Source organism: Amphiprion ocellaris, chromosome 5, assembly GCF_022539595.1.
Source record: "Amphiprion ocellaris isolate individual 3 ecotype Okinawa chromosome 5, ASM2253959v1, whole genome shotgun sequence".
Classification (NCBI taxonomy): domain Eukaryota; kingdom Metazoa; phylum Chordata; class Actinopteri; family Pomacentridae; genus Amphiprion; species Amphiprion ocellaris.
In genome coordinates, this window is record NC_072770.1 from 16,686,627 (window position 1) to 16,709,446 (window position 22,820).

Genomic DNA, 22,820 nt, shown 5'->3' on the forward strand with positions numbered 1-22,820 from the left:
GCTGCTCTAAAGTCTGGTCTCCAGAACTTCCTAAAAACTCTCAAAGTCTCTTCTGCTGCAGGTTGCTATGTAGAACTGTTCCCGAAAACCTCACTAAACCACATGGAGGGGCCTCAAGATAGTCGTCCAAATGAAACCATACAAAAACCAAACTAGCACAACCCAAACACTAAAGTCTCCTGCAGCCTACCAGAGAACCTCTGAGAACAGAGAATCAGGACAGGAACTCTTACCTTCTGGACAACAAACGCTGGTTCACAAACAAGAATTCAGAATGTGTCTGACCAAAAACCTCTAAAGACTCACTACAGCCAAGATAAAGACACAACTCAGCTGCACCAAATCCACTAATCACTGCACACATTAGCACCATGTGCTAACCGTGGCTAAAGAACCACATTTACCAAGACAACTATCCAGTACAAAGCCCTAAAACACACCAAGAAACACATTAAAGATGATTTTACTGCTGGAAGCTGCAAGTCAACGCCTAAAGAACTAAAGCAACTGAGCCAAACCCGGTTCAGTGCTGAAGGGAAGCAGAGGAAATGTTTGTCTGCAGCCACATAAAGCAGGAAGATAGTGAGCTGCTCAGGTGTTCCTGATAACACCAAGCAGACACCTGGACAGCCAATAGGAACACAGCTTACTGGAAGTCCAGAGGGTTGGGTTAGTGAAGGAAATTTAGTTTAAAGTTGAGGCAGAAAGTTAACAAAGAAAGTTGAAAACCACCTTCTGATCCCTGAAATCTCTGAGTTTTCACACAAAGAACACCTGAACATGTCAAACTGGTTCCATAGTAGAACCATCATTGTAAAAACGTCATAGTATGGTGTGTTGCTCAAAAAACATTAGGACCCGGCTGTCTAGGGTCGCCGAGGAGCAACACAAAAACAGGTGGTATATTCCACCCAACATCCTTGAACATAAACTTAAAAAGTTCATTCAAAGGAATATTCCACCCAAAATCCTTCAATGTAGACCAAAAAATCTTGGTGTAAAGGAGTAGTCCACCTTAAATGTAGAGCTAAAGGATGGTTTGGAGTAATATTCTACTCTAAAATCTTCCAATGTAGACCTAAAAGGTTGATCTGATGGTATATTCTAGTCAACATCTTGGAACATTTACCTAAAAGGTTGGTTTAATGGTATATTCCCAGAAGAACCCTTGAACATTGGGCTTAATGGTATATTCCACCCAAAATACTTGTACATATACGAAGAAGTCAGTGTAAAGGAAATGTAGACCTAAAAGGATTGTTTAAAGGAATATATAAATGATTATTTTCATTATTTAATCATCTGTTATCAGTCAGAACCTTGGCAAACTTATTTTCATCAGTTTTTCAGTGGAAGTCACAAATAAAGGCGCTCTTGGTTTTTCCCGGCGTTACTGAGTCCAAAGCTGCTGTTTCAACACGGAACGTTCACATGCATCCACAAACCTCTCAGCACTAAAAGACCCACAGACAGGCGGCCGGCTGGGCCGAGGCTCGGTGGCGTCCTCAGACCCACAAGTCGGGGAGTCGCTGAACTTGTTGGTCCAGTTTGAAGGCCTCCATGTGGTCCAGTAGAAGTCCACGTAGTCGGTGTTGGCTTTGAACCACAGCGACTGGCCGCCATCAGGTGGACCGGCTCGTCCTCGTAGGGCTCCTCCTGTAGCCTTGAGGGAACCACAGGAACATTCAGTAGCTGTTGGAGTTCTTCCTGTCAGGTTCGTGGTAGAACGGCTCTGAAGTATCTTGTACTTGTCTTATCTGGAACAATCTAACAGCCTAAACTGTTAACAGCGGTGTAAAGAAGCAAACACACAGGCATAGATTAGGACTCAAACTAGATTTATTTTAGAAAACAAATCAGCTTAGAGGCATTTGTTCACACGTGGCTGAATAGGAGGCCGTCCAATGAGATTTGAGGTCTTCACTCTGTAGGTTGTTTGTTCGGTGAGACTCTTGGACCTCCATCAGCTGACATGGATGTTTGATGGTCTTCTTCTCTAGTGCCAGATGATTCATCCATGAATTCAGCAGCTACAGACTGAAATGAAGCTCATGCTGCCGTTATTGAATTCCTGTTCCAGATCAAATGTTCAGAGCTCACCTTGAATGCAGCCGTCTGCTGTCTGATAGTTTTTCTCATTGTAGTCTTCAATAAAGTCTTGGGATGTGGAAGGATGTGGTGAGACTCTTTCTCAGTCGCTGCAGACGTCCCTCATTGTGCATCTCCAGAGAAGAAACAGAAAAACTGGTCACTGCTTCAGCATCACAAACACTCTCCAGCACTGTTCCCTCTAAGCTGTGCATGTGCGCAATTGCGCACTGCTGACACGGTCTCCGCGCACAGAAAATCTGCGCTGCGCACAAAAAAAAATCCAACCTAAATTGTAAATAAAATAAACACGTAACAATTCATTCTGTGCCATTTTTCAATGTGAGTCAGTGAGCGACCGGTGACTGGCTGCTGCAGCCAATGATGCGATTCACATACGTATTTACCATAGACTGTATATAATGGTATTTACGCAGCTAATCAACGTCAGGCGTCCTTATGTGCAGCCACTGTTGTTCTCATAGATATGAATGAGTAGATAGGACACGCCCCTTTGAGCTGCATGCTATGGCGAGGCTAAGCTAGTGGGGGCAAAGTTTCAGTGCATTCCGTTGATGGAGACAGCGTGAAAACAGAAACGAGTATGCCGGCTCACTGTGCTGCATACAGTTACACACTGCGTCATACGATTGAGACAGTCTGAGGACTGAAATGTTTGAAGAAACAACTTGATGTTTTCATTTCAGACTAGAAAACGCTTCAAGACCTTTATCTGTTTTTGCTCTTTTTGATTGTTTTATTGTCTCTTCTGTTTAATTTGATCTTCTAAAGTCTAACTGGTGTCTTTTGAAATGTTTCGTCTTTAGTTTGATTCTTCTTAAACGTTTAGTTTTGCTCTTTTCTCACCTTTTATTCTTTTCTAATGTCTGATTTGATTTCCAAATGTTTTGTCTTTTTAATGTTTGTTTTTTTAAATGCTTTATCGGCTTGTTTGAGTTTCTTTTTCTTTCCCAATATTTAATGTTTCGATTAAATCTTTAAGGTTTTTCTTTTTAAATGTTTTACCACCTTTTAATGTTTAATTTTCTTTTTAAATGCTTCATTGTATTTTCTGTGTAATTCCTATTTCTGTGTAATTTCCTATTTAAGATGTAATTTTCTAATTAAACATTTAATTTGTAATTAAATGTTTTGTCTTTTTAAAGGTTTAATAATCTAATTAAATGTTTTGTCTTTTTAAAGGTTTAATGATCCAATTAAATGTTTTGCATTTTTTAAAATGTTTAACATTCTTCTTGTTTAATTGTATTTTTTAAATGTTTAATTCTGGAAAATATTTTATCTGTAATTTTGAATATTTGTATTTTAAAACAAACATTTAAGAAACATGAGAACAGAGAGAATCCAACCAGTAGGTCACAGTTTATCATCCCCCAGTCATCTCCTGAAGTCCATATGGTGAGAGACATCAGTATCTGGTTGTTCATTTACCAGAGGATGCTTATAATCATGCTGATGTGGTCTGTACTCTACAATATTTTAGTGACTCAATAAATGCCTAAGTCAATCCGCCCGGCCAGCAGGCAGATGGGTCCCCCCACATTAGAGCCGGGTTCTGCTCGAGGTTTTTTTCCCTGTTAAAAGGGTGTTTTCCTTGCCACTGTCGCCTTTTGGCTTGCTCTGGGGGTCAGGCATATTGGTTCTGTAAAGCGTCTCAAGACAATTTGACTGTAATTGGTGCTATATAAATAAAATTGAATTGAATTGTTTTATTTAAAATGCTTTTTAGTTTTTAATAAACATTTAACAGCCTATATGTAATCAATAAATGGCCTTTGCATATCTTAAGAAAAATTCACTCAGAACTCTGATATGTTAACAGTACTAAATAAATCAATAAATACATGCATACACACAAAAATAAGTTAATACATTAACTGTGTTAAGATAAGATTTAGATTTAAAAAAAAGTTGTTTATGTTTTTGCAGAATCCAGTATTACTCACTGGTTGGTCATTACATTTTGTTAGTTTGATTTCACTGTTTAAAATGATGCCACCTCTTTTCAGACAGAACCTGTGATAATAAAACAATACAAAATTTTTAGGTCCGTGTTAATAAAGCACTTAAAGCTTTAAGTATGGCTAAATGCTTTTTTCAAAATTAAATATATCACTCCATAGGTGGTAGTGGCCCCAAGTTCAGTAAAGTTGGAAAGATATTCAGATTCACACTTCTAGCATCAATAACTCGTTAGATATAGGTTGTCAAAACATAAACGGTGCCTCTTTCCCACCGTTGTAAGGTAGACAATGTGCTACAAGCCCAGTTTTATCAAAAGTAGCTGTCTTTCAAGCTACAGGAATAACATTGGTGTCTATGGAGTGAACAGGGTCCGTCTGCAATTTGCAAAACCGCTGCAACAGTAAAGAGAGACAAATATTCAATAACTTCACTCTTATACATTGTAGTGTCACTAAAATCACTGCAGCCTTCAACTGGCTCCTGTTGACAAAGTGTTTTAACAGAAATGTAAATGCTGTAATTTGATTCTTTTAATGAACCATGTAACTTGAATGGATGTGATGCTGGTGTGACCACAGTGCACACGTCTGATGTTGCTCACAGTGGTCCAAGGGACGCTCAGGGAGTTTGTGTGTTTGCTCAGACTCAGGAAAAATTACAGGGAACATTGCTCTCCAGCACTGAGAGTGTTTTAGGAATTCATTCATTGTGTTGTGAACTTTGAAGGAGCAGAAACTTTACAGCTGCCAAAGATATGAGCTCCAATTCTGGATGTTTTAGGAAATGAAGTTCATCAAATGAACACTTGATTTTTGCTGATAACGCTCATTAAATTACTGAAGAAATCTAACATAAAAACCTGTAAACTCTCAGGCAGCTTTTGTTAAAGTTTGTCTATAATTCTATCATCATGTTCTGGAACCAGGACTCTGCAGAAGTTCCTTCAATCAGATACTTGTGTGTTTCTATTTGAGGCCTCAGGTTTGAACATACAGCAGAGGATTAGAAAGGAGTGATTTTAATATTTAAATCAGTCCAGTAAATGTTTGGCGTGAAAATTATTAAAATTTTGATTTAGATAGATTTATGTCAAAGAATATTGTAGAGTCTCACTTAAATATATCCAAATGAGTTCAGTGTATTTACATTTTATAGAATATTTGATTTCTTAATCTTAATACTGTAGATTCTGACCCTAAATATTATAATAATGATGTAAATCTAAATAATAAATAATATTGTAGTGCAGAGACATTAAATTTAATCAGTTAAACTTACATAATAAATATCACTGTACAATCTTAACCTGAACATTCATATTATTGAGGTAAATTTACATATATCATGATATTCTAGTCTTAACTGGAATATGTCTAACATTAATCTTTTTGTATTGTGCTGATAAAAAACAATAACCCGACTTTCAGATAATATTTATTCATTGTGTATTGGCTAGTACAGAAATATTAGTACAGAATAATATCTCTTGTTTTATGTGTGATAATTGGCAGTAAACATTCTAAGAAGTGGAAATTGACAGGGTTGTAATAGTGCTGTTCTTGCACAATATTTGTCACTTAATTGCCCTCAGGATGCTGTCGTTGAGCTACCAGTTTTACAGAACAGGCAGATGTTGCAGCTAATGATGTTGTAATTCACATAAACAAGGAAACAAGTCCATCATAATTTGAATAACAGTCCAAAATGAAAAGGTCATATACAGCTTTCCTATTGGGTTAAAGAGCCAAAAAAAAAAAAAAAACATGAAAAAAAACTTTGTAAAAGCGAGAGGTCGGTAGCAGCTTTAAAACTTACAACCCCCCCCAAAATATCTGTTGTACCCCCCGTGCCCCCCGCCCCCCACTAAAATTAATCTGGATCCGCCCGTCTGACATGAAAGCTGGGATCGTTCTGCAGTTACTGTCCTCAACAAGCAGCAGGTGGCGCTGTGAGCTCCTCCCCTTCCCAAAGCACAGGAGGTCAGTCTAGTGACCTGCAGCATCCCACTGTCTAATTAGAGGAGACCCACATCACTCCATGTCCAGACGGCAGATGAATCAAAGTCTCTGCAGATACCATCCTGCTTACAGAGCGGGATGGAAATGAAAATGTTTCTTCACCGTCACACTAAAATAAATCACTGCATTTAGCCTCTAGTTCAGAAACATATTTTGGGTATTTTAAACTCACTTTTTCTCTCCCACAATGTTGATTACAATTACATGCAAACGGGAAATTATGCAAATTAGGCGATGACATCATTTAGCGACTTCTAGTGACTTTTAGGACAGCCAATAGCTACTTTCCTTACTGAGGAGTTGGCAACACTGGTCAAAACATAAACGATGCCTCTTTCCCATCGTTGTAAGGTAGACAATGTGCTACAAGCCCAGTTTTATCAACAGTAGCTGTCTTTGAAGCTGCACGAATACCACTGATGTCTATGGAGTGAACAGGGACCGTGTGCAAATTGCAAAACTGCTGCAACAGCAAAGAGAGACACAAATATTCAATAGCTTCTCTCTGATACACTGTCGTGTCACCAAAATCACTGCAGCCTTCAACTGGTTCCTGTTGACACCAATGTTATTTCTGCAGCTTGAAAGACAGCTACTGTTAATAAAACTAGGATTGTAGCACATTGTCTACCTTACAGCGATGGAAAAGAGGCATCGTTTATAATGAGTTATTGATAGTGGAATTCTGAATCTGTGAATATCTTTCCGATTTTACTGAACTGTGGCCCCAAGGAGCCGTGGTGGGCGTCCTTTATTTTCATTTCTGAAAGGTGGCAACCCTACTGCTCTGTGACTTAACTGCATTTTTGGGCGCATAAATCACACTTCCACCCATTTGTGCGTTTATAAAATTTTTACTCAACTACCCAGCTGCAGAACGTGCTGTCTGTATGACCTCATTACTGTGCTAGCGCGGCTAACACTGTATTAGCGCGGCTAGCGCGGCTAACGCTGTGATAGCGCTGAGCTAGCGTTGTATTAGCGCGGCTAACGCTGTGATAGCGCTGTGCTAGCGCTGTGCTAGCGTTATATTAGCGCGGCTAACGCTGTGCTTGCGCTCTATTAGCGCGGCTAACGTTGTGCTAGCGCAGCTAACGGCATGCATTACAGCTAACTGACTCTCACAAAAACAAACCATATACAGGACAAAAAGGATTAATACACTCACTGAAGCGCCGTCGTTCATGCTGGTAGCCGTGGTTGACCCCGGTGTTGTGAGGTGAACCGTCTACGTCACATGACCGGAGGAGCGCCACGTGATTGGCTGGGCGTTGGTTCGATTTTGGCCAGGATCGATTGTTTACGCCTGAGTCCCCCAGATGTGAACAGCGAATTTTTTGACAGCGAATTTTTTAACATTGAATTTTTTGATGGCGAATTTTGAACACTGAATTTTTTGATGGCGAATTTTGAACATTTAATTTTTTGATGGTGAATTTTGAACACATCGAATTTTTTTGATGGCGAATTTTGAAGACATTGAATTTTTAACTGGTTTTTAGAATTTTGATGAGCTAAATTCAGGCATAAAAAAATTCACATACGAAATTTTGATGCAAAAAAATTCAAAGTAAGAAATTCAGCAGCTTTTAAAATTCAGAATCTGATGAGTCTGATTTGCTTCCATACATAGGAGAGTTAGGGAGGCGATACAGCAGTATCAAGCCGAAGACAAGAGGATACAAACTAGACGACGTACGAGGGTAAGCTAATGCTAGTTCGCTACAGTTAACGTATATCAGTCCTGTGTACAACCCTGTAGTGGCTGCAATTTACTGCTATTAGGTACCAAAATATGTATGCTGTGTATGTGTTTCAGATGGCTCTCTTGTTGCGAAATTATCGCTGCAAACCGTCGGTCTGGGCATTCAACCAAGCCTCCCTGTGGTGGGATTTCATTGTTCCTGCCTTCACGAACGTGCAGTGGGTGCAGAACTTCAGGATGTTTGAAGAAACGTTGGACTTCCTGTGCATCAAATTGCGTCCAGTTATGGAGCGACAAAACACCACTTTCCGAGACTGTGTGCCCCTAAAGAAGAGAGCGGCTATTGCACTGTGGAAGCTTGCTACTGCCTCAGGGTACAGGAGTATTGGCCATCTCTTTGGAGTCGGCATCACAACTGTATACAGGTGTGTGCAGGAGTTTTGTGCTGCAGCAGAAACATTGCTGGTGCCAGAACTAATCCGGTTTCCTGACGAAGAGAGGTTCAGAGAAATGGCTGTCCATATTGAGAACAGAGGTGGGGACTCCCACACTGTGTGGGTGCTATTGATGGCTCTCACATACCCATCATAGCACCACAAAACTACCATACTATTTCAATCATAAAGGCTGGCACTCCATAATCCTTCAAGGTGTTGTTGATGGAAAGGGAAAGTTGTGGAATGTGTTTACTGGACTGCCAGGGAGCTTGCATGATGCTGGGGTTCTGAGACTGTCCACACTTTGGAAGTTAGCCAGCCAGGGAAACCTCTTCTGGTGACTGCTGGCTATTACATCCTGGGAGACTCGACTTACCCCTTGCAAGACTGACTCTTGAAGCCATTCCATGACACTGGATGACTGACAACAGAACAGCTTATGTTCAACCAAAAATTTAGTCGAACACTGGTGGTTGAAAATGCTTTTGGCAGGCTGAAGGGACAGTGGCATTGCGTTTTGAAAAGGAATGACTGTGACATCCAGCTGGTGAAGTCGATGGTGCTGACTTGCTGTGCTCTGCATAATCTGTGTGAAGATCATGGGGAGACTTATGAGACTTCATGGGACATACCTGAAGCAGCAGCAGAACAAGGTGTAGAGGAGGGGGGCAGAGATGTACGGGATGGACTGATGCAGTACTTGACATGCAAAAGCTAAAAGATATTCTTGTTATACTTATGCTTTTGCACTGAACAAACTGTTAGAAAAGAAACTAACCTCAACCCTGTTTTCCTAGTGTCATTTTACACCATTACTAGGTATTAGCCTACAACATCCTCCCCAGTTCACACTTCACATTTACATTTTAGAGTCATATTTTTATCACTAGCATATTTTTTTTAACATACTGGTAAAGACACTAGGCTATGCCATGTACCTTCAAAGTCAGGTAACTACTGTTGCATATTGGATGCAACGTTAGCTAACTAGCTAACCCTACCTGACATTATTAACATAAAGCTGTGCAGTGGAACAGCTAAACAAAGCCAGGAGGCCACAACACATTAAATTACAATATTAAGAAAGGCTGCAGATATATTAATGTTAACTGGCAAATGTTATATTGATTTTAATAGTTAGCTAGGAGGCATCAAGTAAAAACACGGCTGATTTGAATTGGTAAACATTAAATTCAAATACGACTGAAATCCCAGATTGCATTTTTACACTTATATGAGCTGCCATAAAATCCATCCTAGCAATGTGTGAACCTCTGACTGCAAGACAAGGATCTAGAAGGTTTGACAATGCACAAGTAAGACAATGTATGAACCAACAGCTGGGTAAGCAGGGAAAAAAGAAATGAAACAGTTCTTTTTCAGCCCTGGCTGAAAATGCACTCCTGTGCTATTGCCATGGGGGTGTTCTAGGTCTGTAAACCTGCTAATTCATGCTTTCTGCAACCACATGTCTGCAATTGTCTGTGTGATGTAAATCTTGTCCTCCAGTTTTACAGTATCCCCTCTGTAGACATCCATGTGCAACCCAAAATGTGTGACCGCCTGGACTGTCCACACGTTCTAGGAAAACAAGTAGTGATTGAAGCCTATGCTTGCAATGAGGAGAAGCTGTAAGAGAAGATTCAGCATCATCCACACCTTGTTAATTCAATATTCCCTGAGTTGTAAATGAAGAAGTCACTGTCGATCTTTGGACGAGTTATGATTCGTACATGCTTTCCATCGTTGCAGTAGGAAGTTCCCAATTTGCCAGACGCATTACTAAAGTGTGCTACAAGTAGCTGCTACATCCCGTGAAAAGTGCAAAGTCACAGCTGCACACTTTCAAACTGTGCATCAGTCTGTGGATACAAATGTGGAAAGCAAGAGTTGCCCTTAGGTCTGTGGTAGGTCTTTGTTCACGTGAGCACCAGAACCCAAGGTTTCCCAGCAGACTGTTGTTTTCTAATGAGATGATCAGTGTTTAGACATGAACTTTGCCTGTCAAAGGTTAATGTTGTGGTTAACGTATTCTAGAATTATGTGTTGCACTTTCATTACGAAGTTTGACTGTCACATAAATTTTGCTTAAATTCTTATGTTTAATAATTTATAATTGTGAATGAAATTCTGTATTATTCAAAGATGTATTGATCCTGTTTACATTCGCAATGGTATACATAGCAAGAGCAAACTAAACACGTCCTAGGGTTCATGTCAAGGACTACATTGCAAAAGCATAACCCTGATGAGACAGTTAAGCCCCTTTCACACTAATTTTTATTAATCTTGTGACTTCTGAACTTGTCAGTGTCATTTCCAAATGAGCACAGAGGTCACTTTTTTTTTACAAGCTGCTGCAGCAATCAACAATACTTCACTTACAGCACAAGTTGTACTATATTCCATCAAAACAGTTTGTGTGCCCAAATCAAAAAACGCCTTCACTTTGCTTTACAATTTAACATCTATTAGGCTATAAAATGAAAGGTCATACACAACATGCTTGATAAATTTGTACTCGTCACTAATAAATGTAATTTTTTTTAACAAAACCTTAAGAGAAGTTGAAATTCATAGAATAGAATAGAATACAATAGAATACAATAGAATACAACAGAATAGAAATACTTTCTTGATTCCCAAGGGGAAATTCTGTTGTTACAGTAGCAAGCAGAATGAGTGAAGTGACCATGACCACAAATATAAATAAAAACAAAATAAAAATGAATTTGCAGAAATATTCAGGACAGATAGATAGATAGATAGATAGATAGATAGATAGATAGATAGATAGATAGATAGATAGATAGATAGATAGATAGATAGATAGATAGATAGATAGATAGATAGATAGATAGATAGATGCATTTAAAGTGCCAAATGCTCAAATATACTGTCGTAAAATTAAATATACAATTGAATGAGGAAATTAAAATGTCCTGTTAACAGCTTGTTGCTTCCTGCTGTTTGTAGAAGTCGTTGTTCATTACTGCATTATTTCGTATTATGCGTCACGTGATGCACTCTCCAATCTCAAGTGAATGTCAACGATCACATGCTGCTGTGGTTGATTTATTTGCAGTATTTATGAATCACAAGTCTGAAATGAATAATTCACAATTTCCTATGCTGCTTGTCGAGTTTAAGAACGTAAAAGCTGATCAAGTAAATGTTTAAAAACATATTAAATGCCCCCATGAAGGTAAAACAGTCAGGTTCTGCTTTCACTGGGGGCGCTCCCGTGCGGCTCACGCGCTCCTCGGGGCCGCGCAGCAGCAGCAACACTTGTCAGCAGATCACATGATATGACAAAGCAGCTAGCTGCTTCCTGTGTAGACTGCTAACCGAGTCACATCCAGACAGCAGCACAGACCGAGACTACCGTGTCATCCAAGATGCTGGCCCTCATAAACAGGCTCCTGGACTGGTTCAGGTCCCTCTTTTGGAAGGAGGAGATGGAGCTGACATTAGTGGGGCTTCAGTACTCCGGAAAAACCACATTCGTCAACGTGATTGCAGTAAGTAGCCAACGTTAGCAAAGACGCACAGTCAGTGTGGGCCCCGGCTACTACCTGGGAGAGGTTGTGGACAGAGGTGTCTGACAGATTAGGTCCAGTCGCAGCAACGTTTCCATGCTAATGTCGTAAATGTTAGGCGACATGACTGCACACAAGGGTTGTTTCGATGGCATAAAAAGTGCAAATATCCCCGTGGGGCTAACGCCTTTAGTGATTTTACTTAGTTGTTTAGCTAGCAGGAGTGACGGAGTTCTTGGTATGACTGTGCGCTAACTTGTGAAACCGGTCATGTGAACGGACTTGTTGGTCCTTTGTAATAGCTACCGGTGTGTCAACATAAACGGTATGTCGAAAACACAGACCACTCCTTCATTTTCAAAACGGGCATGTTGCCGACTTCTCGTAGCTAGTGGGGTGTACTGGAGGAGACGACGTCTGGGCCAGTCACGGCTACAGGCTGCTAGCTCTCTATACCACAAGAATTCATAATAAACGCAGATAGATTTGCTATTGTGTACCCAACTCATAGTGCTGAGTGCAATGTTGTTGCTGTCCTCTATTTATGTTTCCTTCTGACCCAAATTCTCCTCTGTTTACGTCTAGATTTATGGCATGTTGTCATCCAACTTCCACTCTTCAAGTTGTAATGGTTCATGCTGATTGCCCTCTTTATTGGACCTGTATGTTGTTGTGTTTAGCTGGTGTTTTCGCTTTGACTGTGTATGTGGGAAATCTAGGTGACAGGCCGTATTGTATTCTTAAGATGGGGTCAAGTCCACAGCCACAGTACTTCAAGTTCCCCTTTCTCACACAAGAGAATGCATCTTTTTTCCTGTCGAGATTATGCCAAGTGATCTGTTTTGAAGTTTGACCAAAGCTGCCCTCCCCTTCAGAAAATCAAGGCAGGACAGTTAAGCTGGTAACAGGCCAGAAGTGAGCAATATAACCAAGGCTGTTAAAAAATATCTGGCATGTTTTAGTTTTTCAAATATCTTGTGCCTATTGAAACCATTTAAGCTTGTGGAATGTTTGGTTACGACACACTTGCTAATAGAAAGCTTGATTATGACCCTAAGTGTATTAGTACATAGTTAAGCTTTTTGTTTGAGAGGGTCTGTTCTCCGGCACACTTAGTTTAAAGTGATATAATGGATGCTATATCAAAGTGCCAAGTCATAGTAGTGCCCAGAGCTTGTAGGTTCAAAAGTAATCAGACACTTGCCTACAAAGTTGAGTGTTACGCTTTAGATGTATGTTAAAGCTGTGTCACTGAACAACCACTACAACTCCAAATCATCAATCCCTACCACTGAGCCCCTGTCTATACTGTATAATTACATACCTGTTGAAGTTTTCATTTCAGCAGTGTTGCTTCATTGCAATTCAGATTCATTGGAATTGACACAATTTGCACTACAATTTTGGTTCACTTTCAGACTCTAACACGCTTATTTTCCCCTCTTTAAACTGTGGCCTTTGCTTAAATGCTTATTTTTATCTTCTTTGGGGTGTGTCTAAGTACTAAAAAACATAAAAATGAGTTTGATTTCTTGTTTGTGTACATATACTTGGCCAGTAAAGCTGGTTCTCACCTGCCAGTATGAAAAGTAAAGAGGTGATGATGCAAGTGAGGAAGATAATGAGTCTCAAAAGCATACATTTTTCAGAGAGCTATCAATTGATGACTGCTACACTATTTGATTGTAGAGCATGTCAAGACTATACTGTCCAGGATGCAGGCGTACATGTCTCCTTATCAATGACAAGAGAGGATTTCCTGACCAGAGATTAGATGACTCAAGGCCACGTACAAAACTCTGGTAACCTTTCAAAACTGAAAGGCCAAGTGGAGCTGTAGGGCAAAGTTCAACCTCTGCCAAATCGATGCAAAGTGTGGAGAGACAAAAGTAACAGCTCATGAGCCAAAGCATATCACCTCATCTGTCAAACATGGTGGTGCTGTCATGTCTCGTACATGTATGACTGCTGATGGAACTGACCCACTGGCATCTGTTGATGATTTCAGCACTGACAGACGCACCATGATGGCTGCAGTTTACAGGAGCTCAGATTTAACCAAATTTATCAAAATTCACTCGACCACATTTTGTCATTCGACAAGACAGTGATCCTACACGTACGGCCAAAGCAACCACAGGGCTTTTCATGGTGAGGGAGGTGGAATATCCTCGACTGGCTGAGTCACTAACCTGATCTCAATCTGAGTAACAATCACGAGATGAAGGTGACTGCAGTGAAGGTGTGGGTGTGAGCATCACCAGGGAACACACAAAGCATTTACTGTCAACAATGAGTAAAAGACTTAAAGCAGTCATTGAGTGCAAATGATTGTTCCAAAAATATTAAAAATGTTGAATTTGTATGACTTCATGTGTGTCTGTACAATCACTCTTGAACCCCTAAGCTTTGTTTTCGTTGTATTACACAGGCTACACCTCCCACACAGTTCTTTCTATATTCATGTAGACCCACTCAAATTACCACCTGAGACTTTGCACTTTAATGTAGTATCCGTTGCTGTATTTCATGTTGACTGTGATGAAGCACAGATTTTGGAAAACAAAAGATGTGAAGATTGTATTCTGATGCATTGATGGCCTCATCTAAACATGATTCATGAAGTAAAATGACAAATATTCAGTTAGAAAAAAAACAACCTTGTAATCAAATCATGTCTTAATTTACTCATGCGCAGAAATGATTCACATCCACAATGCTTTTCATGTGACTGTTGTGTCAGATGAAAGTAATTTGCTAACATGCCACCTTTTGTCTTATATTTGTCATGTGCAGTCAGGACAGTTCAGTGAAGACATGATTCCTACGGTGGGGTTCAACATGCGGAAGGTCACTAAAGGCAATGTGACAATAAAGGTAAGCCAACAACGAGGCTTAATAGCTGCTTGCTTTCATTGTCTCACCAAAATCAATTTTGCACTGCACAGCGCTGTATATTCTGCACTCCACAGCAGTAATGGCCCAGTGATTAGTTTCTGAAGGACGTTAAACATTACAGAGGGTTTTATTTTTTGCTTCTGACTTGATTGTGTGCTCTCTTGCGCTCAGATATGGGACATAGGTGGACAGCCCCGTTTCAGAAGCATGTGGGAGCGCTACTGTAGAGGAGTCAATGCTATTGTGTAAGTTTGCTGACGTAAGAGTACAGCATGTTGCCTTTGTGGCTGAAAACTGGAAAAGCCAAACTAAATTTACACCATTAACATGTAATAATGCATTTGTGGTCTATTTTCAGTCGACATGCAGTAATTTTTTTGTTTCTCTATGTAGTTACATGGTGGATGCAGCAGACCGAGAGAAGATAGAAGCTTCCAGAAACGAACTGCACAACCTTTTAGACAAACCACAACTACAAGGAATTCCTGTAAGAAGCCGCTTGTCATCTTAAGACCAAAACGCTCTTGATTTTTACAGTATCTACTTGATCATGGTATTGATTTCTGAGGGTCCAGTGATTCTGGTCACAAACCGTGATTAAACTCATAATTAGCAATCACTCCAGCCCATTAGTTGCAGTGAGTCAGGCTTGATGACGTTACACTAAGTGGTCATTTGAACCCAAGCCAGGATGCTTTTTAATGAGCTGACAGGATAATTGGCTTGACAGAGTCTGACGTGCTAAATTGATAGGCTTCCTCCTGCTCTGCCATGACACACACACAAGCAGTTTATTTTGTCTGAATTGTAAGAACTCTGGGATTTGTCAGGCATGCGGTTGAGAGGAATCCTTTAAAATGTGTAATTGCATTGTGATAGTGCTGATACATTGCTGCACTGGATATTGATCAGCCCTGTCTATTTCTTGTCTCATTTTTAGGTTCTAGTCCTTGGAAACAAACGAGACCTCCCCAACGCACTCGATGAGAAGCAGCTCATTGAAAAAATGTGAGGAATATTGTTGTTTTTTTTTGTTGTTGTTGTTTAATAATCCTGTTAAAACAAACATTTGGTGGTTGCATAAAGCTAACCTACTTTATATGATACATCAAGTGGCTTTACCTGTGGCTGGTCTGTTTATTAGATTAGAAACATCCATTTGACATAAGAAATGCTTGAATAATGTGTCTTGTTGCACAATATGTGCCCAGCAGTATCTGAATATTTAAATCTGCAACGTTAACCCTTGGCTGATAGTTACACAACAGTCTTTTTTTTTTTTTTTTTTTTCTTTTTCTTTTTTGTCTGCATTTGTTCTCATTGTTTAACTCCACAAAAGGGGAGTCAACATTATATGAGATTGATGCATATTTTAGTCTTGCAACCAAATATTTTAATATTTAGTGCATGTGTGTGACCATCACCGGCCCTCCCTGAAAGCTAAGCAGACCTTCTTTATTAGAATTCCCTATTATAAGCCAGGGAGGGCAGTGCTACACCTCAGTGATGTGTGGGGGAAACAAAGACTGGACAGGACGAACAGGACGAACAGGATGAACAGGGATAGAAAATAACAGGCGTTGCTATTGCAATTAAAGATTGTAAGGTGGTGTGTTATGCCCAACTACTAACTGTCCATCAATAGAAAAAAAAAATAAAAATTTGAAAAAAGAAAAGAAAACCAAACCAACACAAAAGAAAAAGAGATTCAATAATAAATGAACAAACGGTACTGAGCACCATAATTGTGTGTGTCTTGATAGTATAGAATAGAATAGAATAGGCCAGAAGAGGATGCTAGTGCGAGAGAGAATGAGTTTAGGGTAGAGACTGGAGAGATTCTCAGCACATTCTGGCGGGACCCATCATTTGCTGAAATGGGACTCGGCAGTAGCTGGCGAGACCTGATCAAACATGCAAGTGTGAAGAACCCCGAAGCCCAGAACAGCAATCACGGCAAGGCAGGGCCAAGCCAACAGGGCACCTCCCCCCCCAGGCAGTAGGAGCCACAGGGTGGCACCCCCAGAGAGCCACCGGGGCCACCGTGAACGACGAGGACCCAGAGAACAAGAGGGAGCAGCTACCGACACCCCCAGCGCGCCCAGACCGACCCAGGCGGCCCGGGGCACGAGGACCCACCCGCCACCCAAACCCCAACCCCGCCCACCCCAGCCCCCACCGAACCCCCCACCCCACCACCCGACCCGCCCACCCCCATCCCCTCTCCCTCCCCCGAGGGGGCCAACGGCCCCACACAGCCAGGAAGCCAGACACAGGGGCCGAGCGGCCCACCGAAGGGGCGGCAACCAGCCCATCACAAGGCAGGCCACCACCGGGAGCCGGCCAGAGGAAATCGGAGCCGGGACCCGATGCGAGTCCAGAGAGTAAAAATGGACAGTGTGGTGGGGCCCGGCGACGCCGACAGGGAGGCACCCCGCATACCCCCCGCACCAGGCCCCAGGCGAGCGCAGTACACCCAGGGCCCCCACCCCCCGCAATGCGCCCTGACAACCCACCGGGACAGAGCCACCACATGCCACCAGCCCGCAGCACAGCCACAGCGCCCACCAAGACGGCCAATCCAGCCCCCGCAGCCCACCAAGAGCCATCGCACCTGCCCGGACCCGTCGGGCACGCAGGAGAACCCCCCCCGACCACAGCCCCCAGGTCCCGGGGACCCCCCAGCCACAGCAACATGGATGATGGTCCACCCCCGCCACCCCATAGCCATAAGGGGGCCGGGTCCCACCAGCGAGGCCATATTAGTGAAATCCCCCAATTACTCCCTATTAATATGTCTCCCGATCCCAGACTGGAGACATTATCCCTGCACCGTGATAGTGTAACCCTGAGTGTCATGTGGTGCATTAAAAGTGGGGAGGCTGGGCGAGGCGTCCAGGGGGCAGGCCAGAGGACCACAGAGGATGGCTACTCTGCAGCCTACCCTGGCCCAAGTTCCCCGAGCCGTCCCAGACCTACCCCCAAGGTGTGAGTGTGTGTGGTGCATTAAAAAGAAGTTACACAACAGTCTGACATTATGAGTGGATGTAATGTTTTTAAATAGGAGGCCTGTTCTTACTTACAGAGTGAATGTTTTCCACTTCCCTTTGCAGGAACCTATCTGCCATTCAGGACCGAGAGATCTGCTGCTACTCTGTCTCCTGCAAAGAGAAAGACAACATAGGTAAATATCTGAATGGTGCTTAATAGAGCAAAATTACAAGTCAGGCCAGGATAACTTCAGTAAATCAGGAAATTCTGTTGTTGCATAGTGACCATGATAACTCATCCACCTAGACTAGCCAACAACCAGTCAGGCCAGTTTCCAGGGTTCAGCAGTGTTGTGATTAATCAGCCAATCTGTGGTATCAGCACAGTGTTGCACACAACTTGTGTGGTTTTAAAGTAAAGTATGCTTAATACAAAAAAAGATGTACATGCCTATAAATCTGTTATAATACAAGATGAGCATACTTCTGTTTTACTGTTTTCACACATTTGTTGCACATGCAAACCCTACGCAACATGCTATAGCGTCAATAGCCTATTTCACCATTCTAAGTTTTGTTATTTAATGTCATGTTGTAGCATATGTTCATTTTCTTCCATTTTGTGCATGTTATTTGACCTTTGAGAACTTGTAAGACCAGTAAAATAACTTGACAAGGCAAAGAAAATTCATGTACTTCAGACTCGAGCCAGGACAACATTGCTGCAGAGCTCTGTAACAAACTGAGCTAAATTCATAGTGGAAGAATGAACTGCTTTCTACAGTCTATCTGACGCGGACATGAAACAAAACAAAACTATGTGAACCTGTTGAGATTATAGATGTATTAAATGTTTCTCCCCGCCTACAGATATCACACTGCAGTGGCTCATCCAGCATTCAAAGTCACGGAGAAGCTGAAAGTGAAGCCCTGGTCGCAGCTCTGGCCTCAGCCCCCTTATGGTCATGGGTCCTCGACAGTCATCCCTTCCACTGCCTCTGTGAAGTAATCCAGCTCTCTCTGCTCACTACCGTCGCCACCTGCACCACCCAGTACACTACCATAGATGTGTAGCCCCTGTACAGCACTACCACCACCCCAAACAATCTGGAGTCTTGAAAAGTTGTCTCACTACTGTGCTAGAAGGTGGATTGTCCATACCCATCATGCCTTATCGCTCATCATTACGGACACGCTCTGCGTCCGTGCACATCATGGGTTTTTTTTTTTTCTTTTTTCTTTTTTTAATGGTTTCCAGGAATCTAATGATATTGTGGTGTACTGTTCCCCAGCTACACTAGGATGGAGCTCCTCTAATCCCACAATCAAACATCTGTTCTGTTGCCTGTCAACATTTGGTGTTTACGTGGCATTGTGTGATTGTAGTTTTTAAGTTATTTGCCAAATGACGATGGTTGCTTGTGCTAATGCCTTCAATTCCTGATAAACTCTTAGCAATGTAGCCTGCATTTTATTTGCTGGCGTATGGAAGTGTCTGTTTTATTAAGTGACTTGAATCAAAGTTTACACATAACATAAAGATCAATAGAAGGTAAGACTCTGAGTGGCTGTTGCATCTGAGGCAAAAATCCTAAGCAAAGTTTTAAGTGCCTTCGGCTAAGAGAGCGTCCCAATCAGACAGTTATTGCCCAACGCAGTTTGTATCCCACTATTTTAAATAAACTCTTGGTACAGTCATGGCATAAATCCTTTGATTATACTTAACACCACCTCTTGGCAATCTCATGTTATGCTTTGTAATCACATAAATGCATTATTATATCTGAGAAACAGTAAAGACAGTACTGTACCAATGATGAAGAATGAGCAATGAAGAAATGGGTGATAGGCGAATGAGAAAATGTTACATTGTGTTTGGCTGCTGGGTAATTTGAATGCTGTTTCACTTTGTAGCTTGTGACTTCTTCTGTATGTAGCTTTTGGGCTAACTTCTGCTTGCAGGGCTTTAAAAAAAAAGAAAAAGTCTGAAAGCAGTATGAATGTGTCCAAGTGTCTCATAGTTGTTTTGTGTTTGCTTGGGTTGGATAACAGAAAGCCAGTGTTGGTCATGATGAATGAGCTTACAGAGAACAGAGGACAGTCCGTTAGTTTAAAGCGCTGGATGCCTGATGTCATCTGTGCTTTGCCAGTTGCCACTCCCTTATCTGAATCCTGATGTCTTTTTGTAAAAGCCTTAGCAGTCCAAGGTCGACGCTGTCTGCTCTAAAAACGACGTATTGATTGACATGCCACTTCCTTTCAGCGAAAAGACAATGATTTCTCACAGGTTTGACCACTGTATATCGGTCTGCCCTTCGCTTGGCCAATCGCATCTCAATGGAGTATTTTTTTTCTCTTTTGGTTGTTTGAGTGACCCCAGATCAGGGTGAATTATCACTTCTGTTCCGATACTGTATGTAGGCCTACATGACTTCTGCATTTCACCATAATATTGTCCACGGATCCATCTCTGCTCTCTCACACGTTGTTCTGTGTCTGTTGGTGATCATCGTAATCATAAATATCGATTGTTGGGACCACAGCAGCAGTGAGGGGCTGTATAAGTGAGTGACTGTGTGGGTAATTTGGGGAAAGCTTTGTTACCTGTGTAATAATATAGCCTATTTGCAATTTGTATGTGCATGTGCTCAACTTATTCACATTCAATTGCAGACTTTGTAAATAAGAAAGTTAGCATTTTTATTCCAACAAATGCTCCTGTAGATGTCATGCATTCTCTCCCTGTGATTACTAATAAATTTGTTTTTATTTTTAAGGATTCCAAGTCTGGCATCAAATATTTTGTGAATGTCAGTTCAAGTTATCACCACTAGATGGAAGCAGAGTACTATGGAAAGATAATAGTACAGAGAGCAGCTTGAGGTCTGAACAGACACTGATTTATCTCAAGTTGCTTTGGTGCATTGTGAACCTGCTTTCTTCTGTCTATAGAGTGATTACTGGAAGGTAGGATTTCTCTTCAAGATTTAGAATTGCACAGATTGCATATTAGCAGGATCATTAATTCCAGCAGTTTTTGGCTCGAGTTCTCATTTAAAAACAACACCTTCATCCACAGTGAATATGGAAGGCAGGTACTCCCAAAACACTAGGTTCTCATAATTTTCATCACACAAACTTAGCTCAGCACTACCTTTGTGGATAGATCTGGTTCTGTATTTCCCATTAAGCAGCTATTGTTACTTACAGATCCCCTAATAGATCACTAACACCTCTCAGTGTTTCTTGGCAGAGAAATGATAATTATACAGAAATGTAACACTCCGAATGTTGAGGCAAACGCAGGGAGTTTGGTGCAAACTAGGGGGCAATAAAGCGAGCTGAAGCTGCACAGAGCTGCTGGACAGCAGGCCTGTGCTGTTTAAACAGGAACACCTTAATTAATCTCATTTCTTAAACGCAGCATTTAATGAACAGCTGCTGGCATTTATTGTATGCTGGGGCAGTGGTAAGAAGGTGTGGACGGGTCCAGGCGTTATCCGATGGATTCCATGGGTCAGTGGAGAGCGTAGTATGTGTGCGTCCACATGGGAACTTGAATATGTGGGTCCTTGAGTGTGTGTGTGGTTTACAAGTGCAGCGACTGCAAGGGATTAAGAAGTGGTTACAAACCTGCCGTAGGGATTTATGTAGAGAGAAGGTCATGGAGACGACCCAAAGGCGTGACACACTATTAATGTAGTTACACTCCATTACCAATGCGCTCATTATATAATGCAACATGCTTCTCGCCTACCACCTGTCACAACTGCGCTGTTTGCATTTGTAAAGCGTCCAAGCTCGTCAGCCTGTCCCATGAATGACTATTCATTACCAAAATTACAGGGTTTCTTCAGAACTGAATTAATGAATAATGCTCCAGACGTGATTCACTCCCTCATAGCTTTCACTCCACTTAACTGCTACAACCCTGAGCTTTTAACACATCCTCCCTCTCAAACCTTGATGGATGTCTTATAATAAGGATGGAACTCCACTTTCAACAGAGCTGCTCATAGTGATATAATCAGGCACACATCTGCATAGCGCCATGGATACTGCTCAGTATTCTAATCCACTGTGGTCCAAGTAATGTCAAAAGTTTGAGCACAGTCTAAATCAGGGGTAGCCAACACGGTGCCCGCAGGCGCCTGGTTGCCCGCAGAGACCATGTGAGTTGCCCCCAACACACGTTCTAAAAATAACATTAGTCACCATGAAATTCCTTACAAAAAAATATAGTTGCTGTTCTTTTTAAATCAAAAATACTTTATAATCAAATACAGATTTTAAATTACAATATTTACTATATTTAAAAAAACAAAAATGTCTTCGGTGTAAATGAACTTTGACCTTGTCCGAGTCAAAGTTCACTGCGCATGTCAAACCACCACGTCATTCTGCTGAAGCTTCCGGGCGCAGACACTTTGGGAAGCTAGATGTGGTTTTTACCCCCAAAACATGACAGAGAAGTGCAAGAGAAAACAGTATTTTCACAATGATTGGGAGGAAGAGTTCTTTTTTACGACAGTTAAAGATAAATGTATGTGTCCTATTTGCGGGGCGACTATTGCGTCGGCAAAGCAGCACAATGTGGAGAGACGCTACCTGCCACAAAGCTTCCATGCTAACTAGCCACCTGGTAGCGCACATAGACTGGATGCGCACTACGGACAGAAAAACCCGGGACTTAAAGGCAGCTTTGGCATCTACTACGCGGCGAAAAGGTTCTTCGTGGAGAAAAATGTACCATTAGAAAAGCTTGTTTCAGTGACGATGGATGGGGCTCCTCCATGACGGGTCGCCATGCAGGCTTCATTGTACGATGCAGAGGTGATCCAGACTTCCCAACATTCCTACATTACCACTGCATCATTCACCAGCAGGACATATGTATGTACAAAAATGACAGGATTTGATCATGTGATGACTTGTGTCGTGAAGATCATAAATGGCTCCAAAGCCAAACAACCCAGGACATTGAAGGTGCTGCTGGAGGAGCTGTCAGCTGAACATGGTGACCTGTTACTACACACAGAAACCCCATGGATCAGCAGGGGGCGAGTTTTGCAGCGTTTTTTGTCACTGTTGGCCGAAATCAAAGAGGAAGTTTGTATCAAACAAGGTGTCCTTCGTACTATTCAGTACCCTTGAAGTTG

General features: G+C 41.7%; 1 protein-coding gene and 1 long non-coding RNA gene across 2 annotated transcripts; one reads left to right on the forward strand and one right to left on the reverse strand.

Annotated features, from left to right (window-relative positions):
- Positions 1 to 1,989: 1,989 nt before the first annotated feature.
- On the reverse strand, positions 1,990 to 2,156 carry LOC129348877 (uncharacterized). Its single transcript, XR_008601611.1, has 2 exons — positions 2,101 to 2,156; positions 1,990 to 2,037 (listed from the first exon to the last, which is right to left on the reverse strand). It is a non-coding gene; the product is annotated as an uncharacterized LOC129348877 (long non-coding RNA).
- A 9,393-nt stretch (positions 2,157 to 11,549) lies between these two features.
- Positions 11,550 to 20,440, forward strand: arl8bb (ADP-ribosylation factor-like 8Bb). The gene is made up of 7 exons (XM_023271933.3): positions 11,550 to 11,755; positions 14,570 to 14,650; positions 14,843 to 14,916; positions 15,065 to 15,158; positions 15,612 to 15,679; positions 17,785 to 17,855; positions 18,532 to 20,440. The coding sequence occupies exons 1-7, from the start codon at positions 11,633 to 11,635 to the stop codon at positions 18,579 to 18,581; spliced, it is 561 nt and encodes a 186-aa protein (XP_023127701.1). The 5' UTR covers positions 11,550 to 11,632; the 3' UTR covers positions 18,582 to 20,440.
- The last annotated feature ends 2,380 nt before the right edge of the window (positions 20,441 to 22,820 follow it).

What these genes read in the sequence shown, in the direction of transcription:
- arl8bb (XM_023271933.3), top strand. Translation starts at nt 11,633, where the DNA reads ATGCTGGCCCTCATAAACAGGCTCCTGGACTGGTTCAGGTCCCTCTTT. An exon ending in AAGGCAATGTGACAATAAAG is followed by an intron (nt 14,651 to 14,842) that starts GTAAGCCAACAA and finishes TCTTGCGCTCAG; the next exon opens with ATATGGGACATAGGTGGACA. An exon ending in CACAACTACAAGGAATTCCT is followed by an intron (nt 15,159 to 15,611) that starts GTAAGAAGCCGC and finishes TCTCATTTTTAG; the next exon opens with GTTCTAGTCCTTGGAAACAA.